The sequence below is a fragment of the Galeopterus variegatus genome, unplaced genomic scaffold (assembly GCF_000696425.1).
Source record: "Galeopterus variegatus unplaced genomic scaffold, G_variegatus-3.0.2 Scaffold50, whole genome shotgun sequence".
Lineage (NCBI taxonomy): Eukaryota > Metazoa > Chordata > Mammalia > Dermoptera > Cynocephalidae > Galeopterus > Galeopterus variegatus.
The window spans coordinates 974365-996650 of record NW_007726161.1 but is presented as its reverse complement, the minus strand read 5'-3'; the positions used below and the strand labels follow the sequence as shown (position 1 = coordinate 996650).

General features: G+C 45.9%; 1 protein-coding gene across 3 annotated transcripts; it reads right to left on the bottom strand.

The window, feature by feature from the left end:
- Positions 1-557: 557 nt before the first annotated feature.
- On the bottom strand, positions 558-5021 carry RPL11 (ribosomal protein L11). Of its 3 annotated transcripts, none has more exons than XM_008572938.1 (6): positions 4977-5021; positions 3953-4103; positions 2890-2996; positions 2219-2350; positions 1059-1169; positions 558-635 (listed from the first exon to the last, which is right to left on the bottom strand). In XM_008572938.1, the coding sequence occupies exons 1-6, from the start codon at positions 4980-4982 to the stop codon at positions 606-608; spliced, it is 537 nt and encodes a 178-aa protein (XP_008571160.1). In that variant the 5' UTR covers positions 4983-5021; the 3' UTR covers positions 558-605. The 3 variants fall into 3 exon arrangements, with proteins under 3 accessions (XP_008571160.1, XP_008571168.1, XP_008571152.1); XM_008572946.1 differs by having other exon boundaries at positions 3953-4100; XM_008572930.1 differs by lacking the exon at positions 4977-5021 and adding an exon at positions 4875-4934.
- Positions 5022-22286: the final 17265 nt, after the last annotated feature.

The following is a 22286-nucleotide window of genomic DNA, read 5'->3' as shown; positions in this document are numbered from 1 at the left end:
TAAAAAAAAAAAAAAAAAAAAAAAAAGCAGGGCTGGGAACTGAATCCAGACTTACCAGACCTCTCTGGAACTTACCCCAGAGACTGCTCTTTTATCTATTTATGCTGCCTCTCAATAACCCTATAGATTCCCCTTTTACTGGAAACGTAAATCTCAATTGAATGTCAACCATCACACCAAAACCTGTGATCCCTTCAATTACACATCAGTGCTGATAAAATCTCCAGTAAAGAACAACATCACTGAACAGAGGGGAGCCTTCTGGAACACGGAAGCACTGCACTTGCCTTTAATCAGGGCTCTAAATTCAAACCCCAACCCAACCATACCCTCGCCACTAAAATCTTTACACAAGCCTGCTGCGCCACAGCATAGCAAGGGTGTGGTAAGCACAGACAATGCTAGGAAGCTCAGGCTTGGATCTGCCTGTTAACACTGGCATCCAATCAGAAGACAATAGGGTTGTTACCAGCTACTCCCATCGAAGCTTTAAGTGGCTTGAGGTCCAAGGACTTGAATATGGCCAGGCTCCTTTCACAAAATACACAACAATAATGGACATTTCACTGAAAACTTTTTATTGGCCTTTGGAGAGAAACAGGAATTTATTTGCCAGGAAGGATGATCCCATCATACTGAAAGAGAAGAGATTTTATTTTTTCAGAACAGGAGACAACAACAATTGCAGGAATGGCTAACGTTTGAGAATTCAAATCTGATACGTGAATCCCATATATTTCCTGGACTAAATAGGAAGCTAACTGGTTTTAACAATTGCTACCCTGTGCTCAAATGCACTATAACCTGAGAAAAGGGGGCTTCTTTTAAAGCAATATTCCTCCCCCTCCAGTTACCCACATTCATGGAGTGGGGAGGCAGCCTACTTCTGGGTTTTTTTTTTAAACCACCAGCCCTGAAAGCCCCATATGCCAAGCTGCCCAAATATTCTATCTTTAAAGAAGCTACCCACAAACAATACTACATTTTGCATCCCCAAACCCCAACTCGATTCACCAACACCACATACCACCACTTCACCTGAGATAAATCGGCTTTACCTTCTGCTGGAACCAGCGCATGGCCTCCTCTTTGCTGATTCTGTGTTTGGCCCCAATGCAGCCTGTCCTGCGCTTCTTGTCTGCGATGCTGAAACCTGGCCTACCCAGCACCTGTCCCAGGAATAACCAACAGTCACCTAGCCAGCTCAGAGTGAAAAGCAGACAGACAAGACTCACACACTAGAGACTGATCTGCAAGAGTCATCTGGCAGCCCAATGGATTCTGGAGCAAGACCCATGATCTGTATCTAACAGAATGGTCACCAGCATCCAAAACAACACACACCACCATACTATAGGTTTGCTTTCAAGGCTGGAACTTTCAGTACCCTCCCCTCTCTCTACCTATCTTCCAATAGTACTGAGGATTCTCCACTAGTGCTCCCACCTGCAAAGCACTATTCCTTTTGAAAAATCTATTGCAACATATGCATTGTAGAAAATGTAAAATTCTGAGAAGCACAAAGAGATAAAGATATTTTTTTCCCTTCTGCTTCAGCTCAAAGTGCTTCCCAAAGGTTTGCTGTCCCCAAAACTACCTGTGAGTAGCACATTCTCACTGCTGTCTGGATATTCAAACCTAATGAAAGTGCCACCATCATTCAGATTCCACACTAGTCAGGACTTCTGTTTTTGGCTATTTAGTTTCATGACTGGACCAAAACAGTGCAAGAACACAAATGGTCATTCTACATTAAAATCCCCACCCACAGCAAAGTTATACCACCCAAACCTGTTTCTATGTCCTCTGGATGAAAGTCAGACATCCCAAGTCTAAGAGCAGGAACAGGGAAAGAGCATGCCTCAGTGCAGTCAACTCAAAGGCCAAATATAGCACCAATACCGCCTCTCAAAAAATTTTCAATTCATTGGCTGGAAGGAACAGTTTCCTTCATCCACCTTTTAAGCCACGTTGGTGCTCAGTAGATCCTAGACTGTAAGCTTCACGATAGCAGGGATTTTGTCTATGTTGTTCAGCGCTGTACCCTTGTGCTTGCCACAAATGAGGCACATCTTCCCAAGGAGAACACACAACACAGGTAGACAATACTCAAAGCTTCAATCCAACATCCAAACATCAAGATAGCACATGCGAGATAAAGGAGTAGCAGACTGCCCTCTCCTCACAGACCGAGAGGGAAAAGATTAAATACTCATACCACATAGAAGTCCAGGCCGTAGATGCCAATGCTTGGGTCATATTTGATCCCCAGGTCGATGTGTTCCTGGATCCCAAAGCCAAAGTTTCCAGTATCTGAGAAGTTATTTTTTCTTAATTCATACTCCCGCACCTAAGGAAAAAGTGCACCAATCACATTCCCTGTCATCTTCAACTCCCCCTCAAATAACTAGCTCAACCTGCAATCCTCAGCACCCCAGGGCAAAGACACAACTCAGTGTAACTCAGCTGGGAACACAATCTCTGATTTCCCCACTACACCAAGTCACATCCCACCATGGATTTCATGGCGCTTTCCCAACTTCCAAAGGCCAGAGAAAAACCCAGAGAAAGCATAAGCATCAAAATGACTCTCAGGCATATAGTTTAACTCTGCCCAGTGTAGACTTTTTCTACACACATTTTTTTTTTTTTTTTTTGGCAGCTGGCCAGTATGAGGATCCAAACTCTCAACCTTGGTGTTACAACACCACACTCTAAACAACTCAGCTAACTGGCCAGCCATCTAAATAAATAAATTAACAGGCAAATAAGTAAATAAAATATCAGGGCACCAAAGAACAGTACATTAAATGTAACTACTGCCACCATAATTATACACGTGTTAAGCGGCTACTGATCAGTATTGCCCCATGAAGGGATCAACCTCACCTTTAGGCCTTTCTCCAGGATTTCTTCTGCCTTGGCCCCACGGACTGTGCAGTGGACAGCAATCTTTTCATTTCTCCTGATGCCAAAGGATCTGACAGTGTATCTAGCTGCAGGCAGGGGGTAACAAGGAGTCAGGTGTTGTCATACTCCACTGCACTAGCCTCTTCCCCAGAACACCATCTCCATGACTCAAAGAAACACCAAGTGTCCATCCACACTGGTGGTCTAACCAATGTCACCTACATCTACTAATCGATTTCATCTACGACAGAGAAAAACAGATTTTCCAATTTCCAAGTCATCCAGCCATACTTCAATTAAGATCTTCAAGTCACAACATCAAAGTCTCAGGAAGGGCAAATATACAACCAGAATAGGCCAAAGAGGTCACCAGCAAGGAAGATGCCCATTGTGTTCTAAAGAAAACAAGATAATAGCTAATATTTGCCAAAACCTTATTGTACTAATCCCATTTTACAGATGAGCTTCTGAGAGGTTAACTCACCCAAGATCATAGTTGGTAATAAGCAGAATCTGAATCCAAGGACTTGCCATATTCCACTACCGTAAAGCAATGAAACTTGCATTTCACACACACTAACTCATTTTATCCTTCACAACCTTATAAAGCAAGTATACCCTTTATACTAATAATGAAGCTAAGGCCCAGGGAACCCAAAGTCACAGAATAGCAAGTTTTAAGTGGTGGAGCCAGGATTCACACCCAGGCAGCCCTGGTTTTAATGTAGCCTATATAACCCTACCCTAACTACAAATCAAGCCTAATGCCCTTTACTACATTCCCAACATTTCTGCCCTACCTCATATCCTAGTTACTTGGAAAACCTTTACTTGGGCTTGTTTTAGCTTAAGGTATGCTCATATAAAATGTGGTATTCCAACACCATACCCAACCTCAGAGGAAGGTACTTATTGTGTAGCTCATGAATTTAATGCTTTTAGGGGATGCCAACTGTCACCTAAACAGACTTGACAGCAGGCGAGTTAAAGAAAAATCAGGAGAACCGAGCCGCCAGCTTTCTCCATGCCTGCCACTACTCACCTTTGGAAAACACAGGGGTCTGGCCTGTGAGCTGCTCCAACACCTTGGCTGCCCGGGTCAGTCTGTCTCCACTCTCCCCCACACAGATGTTGAGGCAGAGCTTGCGGATGCGAAGTTCCCGCATGGGGTTCTCCTTTTCACCTTGATCCTGCTGCAACAGGGAAGCGCACCAATCAACACACTCGCGACCCCAGCCACAGCTGAGAGCCCAGTGTACTGATCACTTTCCATTTGCACGGCATATTTCTTTCTCCTCATCCCAAATCCTAACGAAAGCCCTAAGGGTGAGAAACGTATCACCGTGTTTGTCCAAGAGGCATCAAGGAAGTCAGCTCGGGACCTTGTCTCTTCCTCCACGCACAGAATGAGCGAAGAGAAACTTAGAAGAGGTAGAGTTATGACCCCCAAAGGGCTCAACGTGCAGGGCGACGAAGAGCACCCCCTTGTAAAGACGCTAGGGGAGCGGGGAGAATAAAACTGAATTGCCGAGAACACAGTCAACACGTGGTTACGCGACGTCCCGCTCCCCATTCCGAAGCTGTCTGCGGACCGGCGCCTTCCCCGAGCAGAGGTACCGGCTGAGGCGCCCCAGCACCCGGCCGGTCTCAAGTCCCGGGGCCGGAAGAAGGCCCGAACCCCGTGTCCCGGAACCGTCCGGCCCGCCCCCCAGCCCTCGCTGCAGCCCACAAGCCGTGCTTCTGAACCCTCAGGCTGCTGCCCCGAGCCCGCTCCGAGGAGGACGGGAGAAGAGGTGACAGGGTCCCGCCCCCCGCCCTCGGCCCGCGCGGCTCTGCCACTTTCGGTCCGGCCAACACTGCGGGCTCCGTCCTCCTTGGGCAGAGGGCGAGGCGGTCCCCGAGGACTCGGCTAGCCGTGGATGGAGACGGATGAAGGGAAGCAAAGGCAGGCCTCAACTACTCACCGCCATGATGGAGAACAGGAAGAGGTAGTGAAGCTTCCGCCCCAGAGGCTTATGGGCCTGGAGACGGATGAAGGGAAGCAAAGGCAGGCCTCAACTACTCACCGCCATGATGGAGAACAGGAAGAGGTAGTGAAGCTTCCGCCCCAGAGGCTTATGGGCCAGGAGGCGGGCTCTTTTCCCGAGCTAACCAGGGAGATGAGCGAGCGTGAGAGGAAGAGAAGCGCAACTGGCGCGGCGCAGTGCAGCGCCTGCCTCCCCCTAGTGGAAAGCGCTAGCAACTGCAGGAGGCGCCGGCTGAAGACCAAGAACAGGAGGCGGGCTCTTTTCCCGAGCTAACCAGGGAGATGAGCGAGCGTGAGAGGAAGAGAAGTGCAACTGGCGCGGCGCAGTGCAGCGCCTGCCTCCCCCTAGTGGAAAGCGCTAGCAACTGCAGGAGGCGCCGGCTCAAGACCAAGACCTGGGTTTTCCGAAAACAGTGTTGGAAGATCGCCGCACTGTCCTGTCCTTGAGTTTCCGGACACCATTCGCGTTCTTTCCTCACACAGTAGCAGGATCTGGTGGTTCTTGCATGATGTGACTGGCTAAACTACATTAAATCAATTATGCAAATTACGAAGCATATTTATTCTATAACAATGTAAACAGAATTTGTATAAATGGAACAGAGTGGTTGCTTAAGAGTCCTGAGCTGTGATGACAGGCAGATGTGGACACAAAAGATCACATATATACCATTTTATGACGCCTACTGGGTGCCCACTAATTGGTGACGATTACTTTAAATCTCACAGGCATTGTGAAACTGCCTCTCCGTGTTGAACCAATATATTTCAGGAAGCAGAGTCCTAGAATCTGAATATCCCTTAGATCCCATTCTGATTACACTCATGGGGAAACTGAGGTCCAGAGAAGGGAAGGGAGTTAACACACAGCAAGTTTAGTAAGCATCAGGAGTAAGAATGGAAACAAGACTCAAATACTCTAATACTCATTCTAAAGACTGAGACTAAGATTTCTATAGACTAAGACATTTCCCAATGGAAGTGCCCTAAAGAATGTGCTTCAAGGGCTAAAGACATTCCCAAGGAAGCTAACTTGTAAGTACAGGCAGCATTGTTGAGCATAAAATCTTCCAGAGGGATAATTTTCAGTATAACAGTGCATCGTATGCATGCGTTTTAAGAAGACACAATATTTACTCCTCTAAAAACCGTGGCCAAAGCTCATCAGAGACATCATCTTTGTCCTCGAAGACATATCAGTTAACTGGAAATTCAGGACAGAAAAGTACAGAAAGAACCAAGGTGGTTGATGTTAAGGGCTAAGTGTGTGGCGAGATTATCACAGCAGCAGAACTGATCAGCATATGGGCTTAGATCAGACTGTCAGGAATCTGATAAAAAGTTTCTCCTTTTTTGGCTGGTTGCTTAGCTCAGTTGGTTAGAGCTAGGTATTGATAATACTGAGGTCAAGATTTTGGATCCCCTCACCAGCCAGCCACCAAAGAAACAAAGAAAAGAAATGAAAACAAAACAAAATGTTTCTGCTTTTTAGCCATAGGCCCTTGAGAAAATCTCTAGGCTTCAAAACCTCAGTTTTCCATCAGCATCAAGGGAAATGCCAGCCCCTTACTTTAGCACTATAGATTAAAGCCAAGACCTAGGAGAGGTGTCCTGGCACCGAGGCCACACATAGCAAGCTGTCAGCGTATGGTTACTCTTGGTCCTTAAGTAGGACTGTCAGATGTGGGAGGATAGGGTGACTGCATCAGGGAAGGCTTTGATAGATGGGGGAAGAGGTCTCCAGGCAAAGGAGACCTTCCATGGAAGAGAACCAGAGTTGTCGCACAGAAGCTACTCAGAGCACATCTTGCCTCATGGACTCAAAAATTATTGGCCCAAGGAAGAAAGCTACTGTTTCTATTAACACTCAACTCTTGTTGGGGTCGAGGTGGGGCAGGTAGAAGGCTTTGAAAATTTTAGTAATCATTTTTATATAAATAATTCGAGCTTGTAAAAGAGCTTTCCTCTTTTTTCAGAAAGGATCATTGAGGGTCAGTAGCAGGTTGCCCAAGGCCCAATGATTAGCAAATGACCAAGTCAGGAGTTAATAATGGAATCAACTCCCCAGACCCAAACACCAGCTGCTTCCCACTGAGCCCTCTATGAGAGTGAGGTGAGGATGTGCTCTTCCATTGGTTTGATGAACTGGGCAACTCACTTGGCTCTATGTCCACCCACAGACCCGCACAACAAACCTATAAAGTCAGTAACCCCCAAGTCTAATATTTAGTCCAGTGGCCACAGACTAACATGCGTTGCTCTCTTACCATCTAGAACATAGTAGTAGGTGCCTGATAAATGCTCAGAAAGATATGGAAATAAAACGTCCTTATCTAACTAGATGAAATGTATGGAAATGGGTTACAGGGAAACAGGCAACAAAGCATCAGGTTTCTGCTCTAATGTCGTCTTAGACGAGCTCCTCTTGACCACCTGATGTAAGGTAAGTCTCCTACATTGTGACGCTTCATCCTTCTTTAGAATTTTCTTCTCAGCACTGGTCACCAACCACCATATTACCCCTCCCCATGAGATGTAAGCTTTATGAGCAGAGCTGCATCTCATTCATGGCTGTCTGCTCAGCACCAAGGACAGTGCCTGGCTTTCCCGCACTCAGTTATCCGAAGGAACACACTGCCATGGCGGGTCTAGCCTTTCTCGATGGCAACTAGGCGTGTGTCAGAATACTCCCTTTGTTTCACTAGATTTTTATCTTAATTAAATTATCAAGGATACAGGGCTGGCCCATGCCTCACTCCAGAGAGTGTGGTGCTGATAACACCAAGGCCACGGGTTCGGATCCTGTATAGGGATGGCCGGTTCGCTCACTGGGAGAGCGTGGTGCTGACAACACCAAGTCAAGGGTTAAGATCCCCTTACCGGTCATCTTTTAAAAAAAAAAAAATTATCAAGGATACATGCAAAGATTTACTTACCAGGACGATTGTGGCAGCGGTTTTTTGAGTGGGGGAGCAGGGGCTGGCAGGGCCATATGGGGATCTGAACCCTGATCTTGGTGTTACAACACCAAGCTCTAGACAGCTGAGCTAATCAGCCAGGCTATGGCAGTTCTTACTAAAATTAGAAACGATATATTTAGAAGCTATTGCTTAACTGCATTGTGCCCCAATTTTCTTGTTTTACATGGGAATGAAATGTCTTCTTCATGGAGTTCTGTACATACAAAGTGCTTAGTCTAGTGTCTGGCATGTAATAATTTCTCAAATCATTAATCACCATTTTCACTGAATAATGGATACGGCTAAACAAACTACTGTACTTCTGTGAGATGCAATACAAAACACACATTAACTATTCAAAATGTTTATTTTTTTATAATTTTTTCATTATTTTCACTATTTTTATTATAATCTAGTTGATTGTATGTATCTGTGGGGTACAGAATTGAATATTCAACATGTATAAATGTAAAGTTTTAAAAATGTGTTATCGAGCATTATAGTTTGAGTCCAGCTGTGAATACCTAGAAAGAAATGCATGAAAACTAGGTTATCTACAAGTCATGGGATTACAGTTTATGCTTCATATCTGCATGAAATACTTATTGTAAGGATGTTAGACATTACTTTTATAATCCAAAAAAGATAGCTACGTACACGTGGAGGAAAAGGCTGAGAATTCTCAAGTCAGTTGTAGAAAAGGAAGGCTTTAGGCAAGGTAATAAGTGATAGCAATTAGCATTTGAGCAACTGTATGCATGAACAGAGACCCGTGTGGAGTCTCTCATTTACTTCTCACGACCCCACAAAGTGAGTCCTAAAGCCTAGAGCATTGATGCTCACTCGTCCCTTCACTGTGGGCAAAGGATGGAGTTGGGGCTTGAACCCTGGTCTGATGTCAGAACTAGACTCTGGTAGGGAGACACTCAACTAGGAACTTCAAACCATACTAGATTGTGGGATCCCTAAGCACAGTGACTATATCTTAGATGCATTTATATTGCCCCACACTGCCTAAGATAGGATAAGAGATAAGATAGGGTCAGAGGGGACAGTAACATGGCAGTGTATGGAGAAGTCTTTGAATTTTTAAAATAATAGAATGTATTATATTACTTGTATAATTTTTTTCTTTAAAAGCAAGTTTTAGAATCAAAGTGCCCAGGGTGGTTCATAAAGTGCCTAGACTGGCGCATGGTTAGCAAGCCCTCCGATTAATAATACAAGCAGCAAACACTTAAGTAATGCTGACCATGTGCTTGGTGCTATGTTAAGCAGTTAACTTGGATTATCTCACTTCATCCTCATAACCACTCAACGAAGGTTTTTTGTTTTGTTTTGGTTTGATTTGGTTTGGTTTTGTATTTTGGCAGCTGGCCGGTGTGGGGATCTGAACCCTTGACCTTGGTATTACAACACCACAATCTAACCAACTAAGCTAACCAGCCAGCCTCTGGTTTTATTCTCCATTTTACAGATGAAGTAACAGAGATATGAAGTGACTAACTCAAGTTCATACAGCTATACCACCAAGGTCAAGGGTTCAGATCCCCATACTGGCCAGGCACCAAAAAAAAAAAAAGATTGTATGGCTCATAAGTAGCAAAGCCAGGATTTGAACGAAGGGTGTTAGACTCTAAAGTTCAAGCTCTTGACCTTTCCCTGTGGTAAAGGGTAGCAATAACTGATAATTACCCTGGGACCCTGGGTAAGTTGAACTGCTTTCAGCACTGGTAAAGATGAGGCTACTAAAGAAGTCAACAGCATACACAGGTTACTGTATTGGTCTAGGGTATTCTATACTCCTCGCCAGCTGAGAGACCCTGGGCATTTGTTCATTTTGGCTGCAATCAGAGCGCTGTGCTAGGCCCTGAGAGCATAGTGGAGGATGAGGAAGACCAGAGACCAGGTGGCTTCTTCAAGAAAACTAATTAGGTCATCAAGAGACAGAACTAGAACCCAGGTGTCCTGACTTTTGCTGCAAGAGGAACTTTTATAATGTCCATTATAGTCTATAATATACAAGTACCCTAGATAAGCAGTTCTCAGAGTGGTCCAGGGATCCCCGGGGGTTCTAGAGTTTTCAGGGTCAGAATAGTTTCGTAACAATACTAAGACATTATTTTCCCTCTCAGTCTCTCATGGGTGTACAGTGATGTTTTCTAGGGGCCACATGACACGTGAAATTTCAGCAAGTTGAAGGAAGAAGCAGATATGAGAATCTAGCTGTCTTCTGGTTAGCCAGACATTAAAGACATCCACAAAAAGGTAAAACAATGCCACCCTTCTCACTAAGATTTTTTTGTTGTGGGAAATAGTTATTTTTCACACATTAATATATGTGGTATTTTATGTTAGTATGTAAGGGGTTTATTACTGTTATTTTTAAATGAATTAAATATTTTTAAGCGTTTTAATTTTGTCTTTTGTCTTTTTTCCGTGTCCGGCAACGGATCGCAACCCTCAGTGTTGCCCCCGTACCGGACCGGGGACCGGCAACGGGATTGCAACCCTCGGTGCTGCTCCCGCGCCTCGCTCAGCCAGTGAGCGGGAACCGGTCTGTATGTGGGATCCAAACCCTCGGGCGGGAGCGCCGCCGCGCTTCCCAAGCGGCGCACTTATCCAGTGCGCCACCGGGCCGGCAAAGCGTTTTAATTTTGAATATGGCAAATATAGATAGCCTAACTCACATAAACAAATGCCCTTTGGAGTCCCTTTAAGAGTATAAAGGGTTCCTGAGACCAGAACGTTTGAGAATCATCACATCAGATCATTCATTTTTTTCCATAACCTTCTTGGTTATGCTTCTGCCATATTGGCTATGGACCAGTCACTCTTTCTCAGGGTTCTAAAGCTTTCCTTAACAGCCCTTCCACACAAGCAACCCTGCTGCAATTCAGACTGCATTTCAGGGATCCCAAATTAGGAAAATCAGGATCTACGTAGCTGCTATGTAGCTGGTGACACTGATTTTTTTTTTCACTCCTGTAGCCTAGTCTCCAAACTGAGCTTCTGTCCTTAGCTCCAGACTTCAATATTCAGCTACTCCCTGGACATCGGCACAGAAGACATAGGATGCCTCAAATTTTGCTCATCTAGAGCAGACTCGTTGGAACCCCAGACCACCTCTGCCTCTGGTACTCACCACCATCCAGTTTTCTCCCTGGACATCGGCACAGAAGACATAGGATGCCTCAAATTTTGCTCATCTAGAGCAGACTTGTTGGAACCCCAGACCACCTCTGCCTCTGGTACTCACCACCATCCAGTTTTCCAAGCCAGAAACTTGAGAGGTCACCCACAACTCCTCTTCTTCCCTTACCCCTGCCCTATGGCTAACCCCTAGGTCCTGTGGATTCCCCACCTCCATGTCTCTGAGCTCCATCCATTATTCTTCACCCCCACTGCTGCTGCCTGAGCCCAGGCCACCATCCTTGCTCGCCTGGTCAGTGGCGACAACCTCCTAACTGGCTTCCGGCCCCAGCATTGGTCCCTCGGGTCTCTTCTCCCTACACTGCAGCCAGAGTGCTCTTCCTATAAAACTTGTCTGATGTCATCCCTCCATGCTTGAAATCCTTCAGTGGCTGCGGGGAAAGTGGACGGCTTCTTAACAGGGCATTTGACACATACCTTCCCTGTCCTATCAAATGCCCACTCTCCATCTCAGGAGACTTGAACCTGCTGTCCTGCCTCCTCATGGCTCAGGGACACAGCCCCCAATTCTTCAAGGCTTGGAGTCGGTCCCTTCCACTGGGAAGGCTTCAGGCCCTCCCGGGCCTCACCCACTGCCTCTGTCCTGGGCTCCTACAGCACTCACACTGTTACCAAGTTTGTCATGTAACATGAGGGTATGTGACTATGAATTCCTGGGAGACAAAGCCTCTATGTTGGCCATTGTATACCCAGGAGCTACCCCAAGATCCCTGGTAGATGCAAATAAATCCTTTTCCTCCTTTTAACTGGGGCTTTTGGCCACTTTACCTTCTGAGACACAGAGTAGCATCTTTGTCACACTAGAATTTAAATCTTGGTGCCACCCTCTTTTTGCACCCTCAAGCAAGTGACTTAACCCTTCTGAGCCTCATCTGCCTCACCTGGAAAATGGTGGCCACAGCCCCTGCCCATGATGATTGAGATGAAAAGTGCTTGCCAGTCCAGCAGGTGCTCAGCAGGAGTGCTGTCTCCTGCCCACCATGAGGTATCCGTCCCAGGGGACCCAAGGCTGGAAGTGGCCCTAGGGTGGGGGGGAGGACACTTGGGCAAAGCAGCCTCACTTCTGCCACCTCTTTCTCGAAGCTATCCATGGTCCTCTTGTCGATGCCCCCACGTTTGTGGATGAGATGCTCGTTGTGGTGGACTTGCCTGAGTCCACATGGGCGGTGACCACAGTGTTGGTGTGGATCTTCTCTTTGCCCATGGTGGGGGCTGCTCAGAGGGAAGAGGACAGGAGTGTTTAGAATAATTAGGGTGCAAATTGACCACTTCCTGCCCCCAACTCATCTTCCTTGGGACTGGGCAGCTAAGCAGTGGAGGGTGAGACAGGAGAGGAAAACAGTTGGCCAGGAAGGCAGGTGGAGGGGCCTCCCCAACACCTCGCACTTGGGGAGGATGCTCTAATCTCTCCCCCAGCTCCAAGGAGGACGTGTCTACCTCCAGAGCCAGGAATCTAGCACCTAGATGCAGACAGCACTTTCCCTGGCCCACCCCCCTTTACAGCTGCTCCCTCAGGCCCACCCCTCACATCTGTATATCCCCACTGCCTCCCATTGGCCCCCCCGACCTGTGTGGACCCTCATGGGAAAAACCTAGCAGAGGGGATGGGCTCTCATGTATCAGGTGGGAAGTGTGGTGGGCTGGCAGCAAGCCAGGAGGAGGTGACTCTGAGCTTTGAGATGCTGATTGATCCCTACCACCTCCAGGTTGGGCACTAGGAGGTGACCCAAGAGTCAAAGGCAGGCCTGGGGGTGGGAGGTGAAAGCAGGAACCTGGCATCAGGAGGAGGTCCCTGGACTTGCTGTCCCTGTGTATTTGCCTTTGAGGTGGCTGTTAGGAGGTGACCCAAGAGTCAAAGGCAGGCCTGGGGGTGGGAGGTGAAAGCAGGAACCTGGCGTCAGGAGGAGGTCCCTGGACTTGCTGTCCCTGTGTATTTGCCTTTGAGGTGGCTGTTCAGGAGTGTGTCTGCCCAAGGGGTGGAGAGAAGGAGGGAAGGGATGGGAGCTCTAGCATTTTATGTCTTTGCCTGCTGGGTCATTCTGGGCATCACCAACCAGATGGACTCATCTCTGTCTCCAGCGGCCAGCACAGAGCCTGACCTGTGGCAAACTGTGTTGAGCTTGTTGAGTGGATGCACAATGGCCAACAGAATGACGGCTTACCACCTTCCCAGCCCTGACCCCGGAGCACTATATGCTTCAACTCCTCTACGCTACTACTAACTCCATCTGAAAAATGAAGAAACGAGGCTCTGGAGTAGGACCACCCGATAGAAAGTAGCAGAACTAGGATCGGAACTCTAGTTGACACCATAATCTTAGAGCCTAGCTCTGCCTCTCAGTGAATTAATGTCTGAAGAAATGAATGAAGGAAGGGATGTGACCCCAGTCCCAGCCCTGCTCATCTCTGTGGTCCCAGTGTCCAGCCCTAAGTTGTGGAATAGATATTTAGGGTAGGACCTGGGGGGGCGGTGTAGGAATAAGATGAGTCGGAGGGGTCTCTCTCCCCTCCCAGAGGAAGTGCTGCCCCAGGGTTGCAGGTCAGAGCCACTGCATTGGATCTGAGGGTGTTCTCTGGAGGTTATAGAACAATTCACAGATCAGTTCCTGAGGACCAGGCTCTGTACCCAGAAACTAGCCCGTGCAGGAAGAGGTGGCAGAAAGTACAGTACAGTCTTCTGAGATAAGCAAACCTCATTAGATTAGAATAGAATCCTGGCTCTTAACCCCTCTGAGCCTAGTTCAAGGAGATTAGGCTCCCCCGACACACACTGTCTCCCATTATAAATCCTGAGGATACTGATAATACTCATGGCTTCTTTAAAAGACTTAGTACAAAGTAGACACATGGGGGCGCTCTCACCACAAACAGCTGAGAAAAATGCTCTTAAAACCAGGGAAACTAGGGGTGGGAATGGAAGTGGGGGGATGGGAAGGACTGGAGGAGAGGACGCCTGGGGGTGCTGTTATTACAACACTTTTCTGATCGAATTGAACAATTCTGGTCCTTCTCCTTAGGAAACAGGTGTTGGTAGAGAAATGATTTGTAAGTAGATGGTTGGATAATGTAGCTAATTTCACCTTGTCTAAGCTTTATTCACTAATTATTTTGCATCTTGGTGTGTTAACAGAATTTCTTCGCTGTAATGCCCACAAGTTTATAAAAGGTAAAGTGAGGTCCTTGTGACACCCATCCTGGCCTTTCAGTTCATGTTTCTGAGAACATCTGTGAAGTGTTGGGGAAGAAACTGATTTTGGGTTCCAAAGACCAGGCACCAGGTCCCAGTTTCACCACTTCTGGGCAGTGTGACCCTGGGCAGGTTGCTTCACCTTTCTGAGCCTCACATCACCAGTAAGAGAAGAATTATGGTAGTTGCCCTCACAGGATTATTGTGAAGTTCAGATGAGCTGTAAAAAGGCTTTGTAAAGTGTATAAAGTGCTGTAGGAATGTCTATAGTTGTTATGGCACTTGCCTGTGGAAATATGTAACTAAGTACCTAATATGTGGGGGGGTTTTTTTGTTTTTTTTTTTTTAAAAAGATGACCGGTGGGGCCGGCCTGTGGCTCACTCGGTAGAGTGCGGTGCTGATAACACCAAGGCCACGGGTTCGGATCCCATGTAGGGATGGCCGGTTCGCTCGCTGCGTGAGCGTGGTGCTGACAACACCAAGTCAAGGGTTGAGATCCCCTTACCGGTCATCTTTTTTTTTTTTTTTTAAAAAGATGACCGGTGGGGCCGGCCTGTGGCCTTGGTGTTATCAGCACCGCACTCTACCGAGTGAGCCACAGGCCGGCCCCACCGGTCATCTTTTTAAAAAAAAAAAAAAAAGATGACCGGTAAGGGGATCTCAACCCTTGACTTGGTGTTGTCAGCATCACGCTCTCGCTTTGTAAAGTGTATAAAGTGCTGTAGGAATGTCTATAGTTGTTATGGCCCTTGCCTGTGGAAATATGTAACTAAGTACCTAATATGGGGGGGGGGGTTTTTGTTTTTTTTTTTTTAAAAAGATGACCGGTGGGGCCGGCCTGTGGCCTTGGTGTTATCAGCACCACACTCTCCTGAGTGAGCCACGGGCCGGCCCATAGTATGTGGTTTTTGAAGATGCTAATTATTTGCTGACTTACATCCCTACTGGGTCAGAAATTTTATTGAGGCTTTTCTGTAATCTGGGGATTTTAAAACACAGGTTGAGCTTCTTGCCAAGATGAAGTTGGTTGTGACCTAATTGTCTGGAAAGTCCTTCTGTGCACTAGCCTGTCATAGCGCCAGCAATTCCACCATTAGCAATTTGCTACTTTGGATTCCTCTTTAAAAACATCACCTCCTTCCTCTTTTCTTCCTTCTCATCTCCCAAAGGGCTTTTTCCACTGGATTGTTAAGTCCTTAAATTCCACTTTTTTTTTTTTTTTTTTTTTTAAAGATGACCGGTCAGGGGTTAACCCTTGACTTGGTGTTGTCAGCATCACGCTCTCCCAAGTGAGCTAACTGGCCATCCCTATATAAGGATCTGAACTTTAGTGTTATCAGCACCACACTCTCCCAAGTGAGCCACGGGCCGGCCCTTAAATTCCACTTTTGGACACTTTGATTTGGTCTAAGGCTTTAGGCCCCAGCTAAAACTGCTTCTAGCTCTAAGAAAAGCCAATACTGGACACTTCATCAGATTGGGAGTCTTCCAGGGCAAGGACCATGGCTCATTTATCTCTGTATTGCTCAGGGCCTAGCAAAAGGCCAGGTGCACAGTGGGTTTTCAGTGAATGTTCATGGAATTGGTGAGTTTTGTCCACAACCAGACTAAAGCTCTTTCCATCAGCCTTGGAGCTGGAAATGAGATAGAAGGATATAAAACAGGGAGCTCAAACTCAGTCTTTCATTGAGATTGACCTAATATCAGATCTTCACAGGTCTATCTTTTTTCCCCCAACATTAAAGTTTGAGTTTGAAAAAAATTAATTATTAAAGCAATACACGCTCAATATAGAGGTTACAGAAAGAAGAAAACCAAATTAGTTATGATCCTACAGCCACCTGCAGACTCCCACAGTTAAGTTAGTATGTCTCCTTCACATTTTTTTTCTTTCTTTGAATAAAATCTTAGCTTTCCCAGGGTTATAAAAGCAATACAAGTGTATGTGGGAATGGAATGTGATGCGGCCACCCTGGAAAATAGTTTGGCAGTTTCTTATGAAATTAATCACACACTTGTGACACAGCCCAGCAATGGCTCTCTTGGGTATTTATCCCAAAGAAATTAAAATACACAAACCTGTACACAGATGTTCATAGCAGCTTTATTTGTAATGACAAAATACTGGGAACAACACTTCAGTGGGTGAATGGTTGAACAAATTCTGGTACATCCATATCAGGGATACCAGCCAGCAGCAGGAAGGAAAGAGCCTGGACGGTCATCAGGGGCTTAGGCTTAGTGACAAACATCAGTCCCAAAAGATCATATACTGTATGATTCGCTTATACGACGTTCTCCAAATAACCTATAGAGATGGAGAACTTATTAGTGATTGCCAGGGGGCCAGGGACTGGAGTGGAGAGATGGGATAGGTGACAGTCGTTGAGGATGCAGAGAGGTAGTGTGACGCTCTGCCATTGCGAGGACGGAATGGTCTGAATGTTGATTGTGGTGGTGGTTGCACAAATCTACACGTAAGATAAAACTTGAATCACACACACACACACATACACACACACACACACAAATAAATGCAGTTTTAAGAAATGGTGAAAACTGAACAAGGTTAGACTGGATTATAGTAATGCACCAAGAACAATGTCAATTTTTGGAGTTTGATACTATACTATGGCTATATTAAGAGGCTTTTTCACTTTTTTTGGTGGCTGGCCAAAAAAAGTACAGGGAACTGAACCCCCGACCTTGGTGTTACAAGGCTGTGCTCTTAACCAGTTGAGCTAACCAGCCAGCCCACTATGGCTATATTAGATTTCACCATTAAGTGGAGGGATACATGAATCTCTATGTGCTATTTTTACACCTTTCTTTGAGTCTAGTATTATTTCAGAATAAATGGTTTAAATTTTTGGGAGGAAAAAAATGGCTGTGAAAGGCCTCTCCACCATCTGCCAATGTATTTATTGTAAGGATGCTCCCCCTTCCAAGGTGGGATGCCAGGGTTCCAACATCCTGCCTCCTGTGGATCTGAGGAGGGAGGTGGTGTAGATGTGGCCTGCTCGGGTACCTGTAAAGGAGTGTGGAGGCAGGAACACCCTAAAAGTGGATGGAGGGAGAGAGGAAAGATGCAGCATTTGTAGGTGGAGTCAGGCATGACAACAAGGATGAGCTTGAATGCACCTGAAAACCATGGTTCCAGGGGAAAAGAGAGGATAGAGCTATGTGGTTCAATGGAAAGAGCTCCAGGGAGCTGGATTTTGTTTTCAACTTTGTGCCTCAATTATCCTTGAGGAATATTAAGAGTGTTAGAGTAGTCAGAGATTTTCAAATTTTTTTAAGGCATGGACTCATTCTTCAAATAAGACCATAAAGCTGGCTGGTTAGCTCACTTGGGAAAGCATAGTGCTGATAACGAAGTCAAAGGTTCGGATCCCCTTACCAGCTAGGATCCAAAAAAAAGGACATGGCACCACAGGGCCTGCCCAGGAGTCGGAGACCGGACCCCCTCCCACAACCAGGCACATGTCCAATGCCACAGGGCCCACCCAGGGGCTGAGAGCCACCAGCAACTAGGCAAGGAGCATGCCAAAAATATCACTTCCATGTGGGTGGCCCACCACAGCCACCAAAATAACCACAGCTGCCATGAAAGTGGCTAGACACCACAACCACCACACAGATGGTCCACCAGCCACTGGAGTGCATTGACACAAGGAAAGTCACCAGCAGAGACCAAAGAAAAGAAGAAGTCTCTCTCCACAAAGCCCATTCCAGAGAAACAGAAGAAGCATCTGTTCTACAATAATATTGGGGGAACTAAACACATGATGCAGCATTGGGCAGATCATCTAGGCAACAAATCAACAGAGGAACCATTACTCTTTCAGAAGGAGAGAAAAAATCTAAGGTAATGGGAGGGAGGGAGACTGGGATAGGGAGAGATTGGACAAGGGGCGTAAAGAATAAATATGATTTGTAACAATATATATGCTAATAATATTTGATCAACATATATCTGTGTAGAACTCCCAAAATATGTATAATCAATTATGATCCAATAAAAATTAAAACAAACAAACAAACAAAAAAGGCCACGTAAACACCAGTATATAAAAAGGCAAGAGCAAAACTGAGCAAGCTGGAGTGGGGTAGGAAGCCTGGAGTCCTGTTTTCTTGGCTTAGTCCTTCACATGTCATTGGCCTCTGAGGAACCCTAGGGCTTGCAGAAGCACAGTTTGAAAACCACCAGAAAACAAGGAGTTAATATCCCCAAATACAGGGCCGGCCCGGTGGCGCACTGGATAGTGTGCGCTTGGGAAGCGCGGCGGCGCTCCCATCCTAGGGTTCGGATCCCACATACAGACCGGCTCCCGCTCACTGGCTGAACGAGGCACGGGAGCAACGCCGAGGCTTGCGATCCCGTTGCCGGTCCCCGGTCCGGTACGGGGGCAACACTGAGGGTTGCGATCCGTTGCTGGACACGGAAAAAAGACAAAAAAAAAAAAAAAAGATAAAAAATAAAATATCCCCAAATACAAAGAGTTCCTACAAATTGGTAAAAAGACAAACTACCTAGTAGAAAAATGGCTAACGGGTATGCGTAGGTAATTCACAGATAAGGAATTGCCAATAACCAGTAAGCACACAGAAAAATGTACATCCTCACTAGTATCCAGGGAAACATAAAATTAAAACCTTTTCACTCATCAGATTGTACAATTTTCAAAGATTGGGAACATCCAGTGCTGGCTTACATGTGGGGAAATAGGCACTTCCTATACCGCTGATGTGAGTGTCAATTGCTACAATCTTTCAGAAAAGTTATCTGACAGTATTTACTAAAATAAAAAAGGTAGGGCCGGCCCGGTGGCGCACTGCTATAGTGCGCCGCTTGGGAAGCGCGGTGGCGCTCCCGCCGAGGGTTCGGATCCCACATACAGACCGGCCGCTCACTGGCTGAGCGAGGTGTGGGCGCAACACCGAGGGTTGCGATCCCGTAGCCGGTCCCGGTCCGGTACGGGCGCGACACTGAGGGTTGCGATCCGTGGCCGGTCACGAAAAAAGACAAAAAGGAAAAATAAAATAAAATAAAATAAAAAATAAAATAAAAAAGGTACACGACCATTGACAGAGCAGTCCCATTTGGGAGATCTAGCTGATAGAAAGATAAGCAAACTATGTAGAAATATCTGTCAAGGATGTCTATGGTACCACTTTTTATAGTGGCAAAAATAACCTGAATGTTAGTCAGGGAAACAGTTGAATAAATTATGATTCCTCTAAACTAGAAGTATTCTGCCATTATTGAATTAAATCTCTATAAACTGACTTGGATAGTGGATCATAAGGTATTGTTATATGAAAAAAAAGGTTGCAAAGCAAACTGTATCATCTTGCCTTTGTAACAAAACGATATACACACATATAGTGACTAGTATGGATAGATGAACCCCAAATCAACATTAGGTACCTTGAGGAAGGAGACTGGAGGGAACCACAGGGAGACTGACTTTTCTATTTACACATCTAGTTTGTTTGGTAACATTGAGCATGTATTATTTTTATAACAACAATGACAAAAAACCTTATAAAACTTGAAAACAAAACAAAACAAAAACCAAACTTACGTCGCCAAAGACCCCTCCAAATTTTCTACAATCCAAGGCCCTCCTGGAGCCACCTGAGCACCTTGGAAAACAGCATTTGCCTTCAGTCCCTAGGGAGCACGGTGCATTCCAACACAGGCTGGAGTTCTGGTACAAGGCTGACCATTGGGGGAGAACATTAATGGCCCAGCACAGGAAAAGATGTACCTCCAGATGTCAGGTAGGACTGGGCCCCACAGAAGGTGTTGCCAGGGCCACGTGCAAGGTAATGGAAGTGGGAGGTGGGAATAAATGCGGATTTGGCCAAGCCTCTGTCGACCACTCTGTAGTGCCTTCTGCTGAGATACTCAGTAGTGTCTTTCCTCGTCATTTATCTGAACCCTTCTCAGCTCACATCCCATTCTTCATTAAGCCTTTCCAGACCATCACTGCCTGCTTTTTTTCTCTTCCTTCTCTCTATGCATTCCATTTATAATTTTGTGTTAGATACATTTGTATTTACTGCCTTACCTTGATATATAATTATTTCTAACTGTAACTCTTATCTTTCTTATCTCCCCAATTTGGATGTAAGCTTCTTCAGACAGACCTCTTGTAAATTCACATCACAGTTCTTGGCACAAGGAGAGGCACACCAGCCCATGCTTGTCGAGCAGTTGACTTAAATGATCATGTTAAGAAAGTAGGAGCTTCAGTGCTACATATACCCTTAAAAGTAGGGAACCAAGGAAAGAGAACTGATAACACTTAGGCATGGACTCAGAAACCATTTGAAATAAAATTTTTTTTTTTTTAAAAGATGACCGGTAAGGGGATCTCAACCCTTGGCTTGGTGTTGTCAGCACCACGCTCAGCCAGTGAGCTAACCAGCCATCCCTATATAGGGATCCAAACCCGTGGCCTTGGTGTTATCAGCACCGCACTCTACCAAGTGAGCCACGGGCCAGCCAGATAACTCTGACTGAGTTGTTATAATAAGTGAATTCCTTTATAGAAACCAACTGTCAAACCCACCAATTTGTTCAATATTATCACTAACATTTACAAGTGTGTATATATATATATATATATATATATATATATATATATATATGCACCAGGCACTGTGTTTTACATATAATAGCCTTTAGTCCTCCCACAGCCCTCGAAGTTAGTTTTTATTATCATCTCCATGTTACAGATGGGAAACAGAGACTCAGAGAAGTGAAGGGACTTGTTCAGGGCCCACAGCCACTAAAACCAGGCTAGGATGCAAACCCAGAAGTTCTCAGCTGTCAGCCTCCAGGCTGTACTGCTTCCTGGGCTGCTAGACACTGGGAACACATGGCTTGGGCATTTCAGCCTATGATGGAGACAGTGCAGGTCTGGAGTGATGAGACTGCAGGAAGCCCATTGGACTCAGGAGCACAGAGGTGGGAGCATTAGGCTGGAAAGACCGCTGGGCAGAACCGAACAGTCCAAAACCTGCACCTGAATTCTTACCCAGCCACTTCTGGTCTCTCAGTAATCTCCACGGTCACCATCGCACCCTGCCTCCAGTGGTGTATAGCTCTCTCTCTAAAATGTTGGCCAAATCCCGAGCCTGTATCCCTCTTGGCACAGTTGGCTTTTCTAAAAGACAATCTAGTACTGTGGCTAGGGTCATGTGCTGTAGGCCAGGAGGTACACAGACCTGAGTTTAAATTCCAGCTTTGCCATTCATTAGCTGTGTTACCTGTGTGGCCTTTGCCAAGTGGCTTAAACTCTCTGAGCCTCAGTTTCCTCCTCCCTAAAATAGGAATACTAATATGATCTTATGGGACTATTGAGAGGATACATTGAGGTCACATACCTGGCACATGTTGGGGGTTCAATGGGTAGTAGTCCTCCCCTCTGAACCTCTGCTTGCTTGTTAAAATGAAGGAGTTGGGCTAAAATTTAGAGCTTCTCAACTCTTCTATTTAGGAACATCCATGGGCCTCTCTCTAGATTGGTTTTGAAGTTCTGGTTCATCTATACAATGGAATACTATGCAGCTATAATAAAGAATGCTTTTCGAAATTAAAGTGAGAAAAGTAAGGTTAGGAATAGTGTATCTCATACACTAGAATCTGTGTTAAAAAGAGGGGAGAAGAACATACATAAGCACACTTCCAGGTTTTTTTCCTCTTGCATCCAGCCCACTTCATAGAGTTTCAACCCCTGCTCTGAGGAAGCCCCAAGTCTACCCAAGTGCACAAGGCCATGCCCCACAGGATAGGGGACAAGATTAGAGGCTCAGAGGTCTAGATGATCTTTCAATGCCTTTGCTCTGACTTTCTGGGATTCTCTTAGCCCAACAGCAGCAGAAATGCTGAAAGCTAGTGTGATCTGTGCTGGAACAGGGAAGTTTTGCCTGGAAGAACCATTTCAGGCCAGCTTTGGAAAAGGGAGAGAGAATGCC

Excerpts from the sequence above, each read along its gene's own strand:
- RPL11 (XM_008572938.1), bottom strand. Across the intron at positions 2,997-3,952 it reads GACCCCTGTGTTTTCCAAAG|CTAGATACACTGTCAGATCC; the intron begins GTGAGTAGTGGC and ends CCCTGCCTGCAG. Across the intron at positions 2,351-2,889 it reads TCCTGGAGAAAGGCCTAAAG|GTGCGGGAGTATGAATTAAG; the intron begins GTGAGGTTGATC and ends CTTTTTCCTTAG.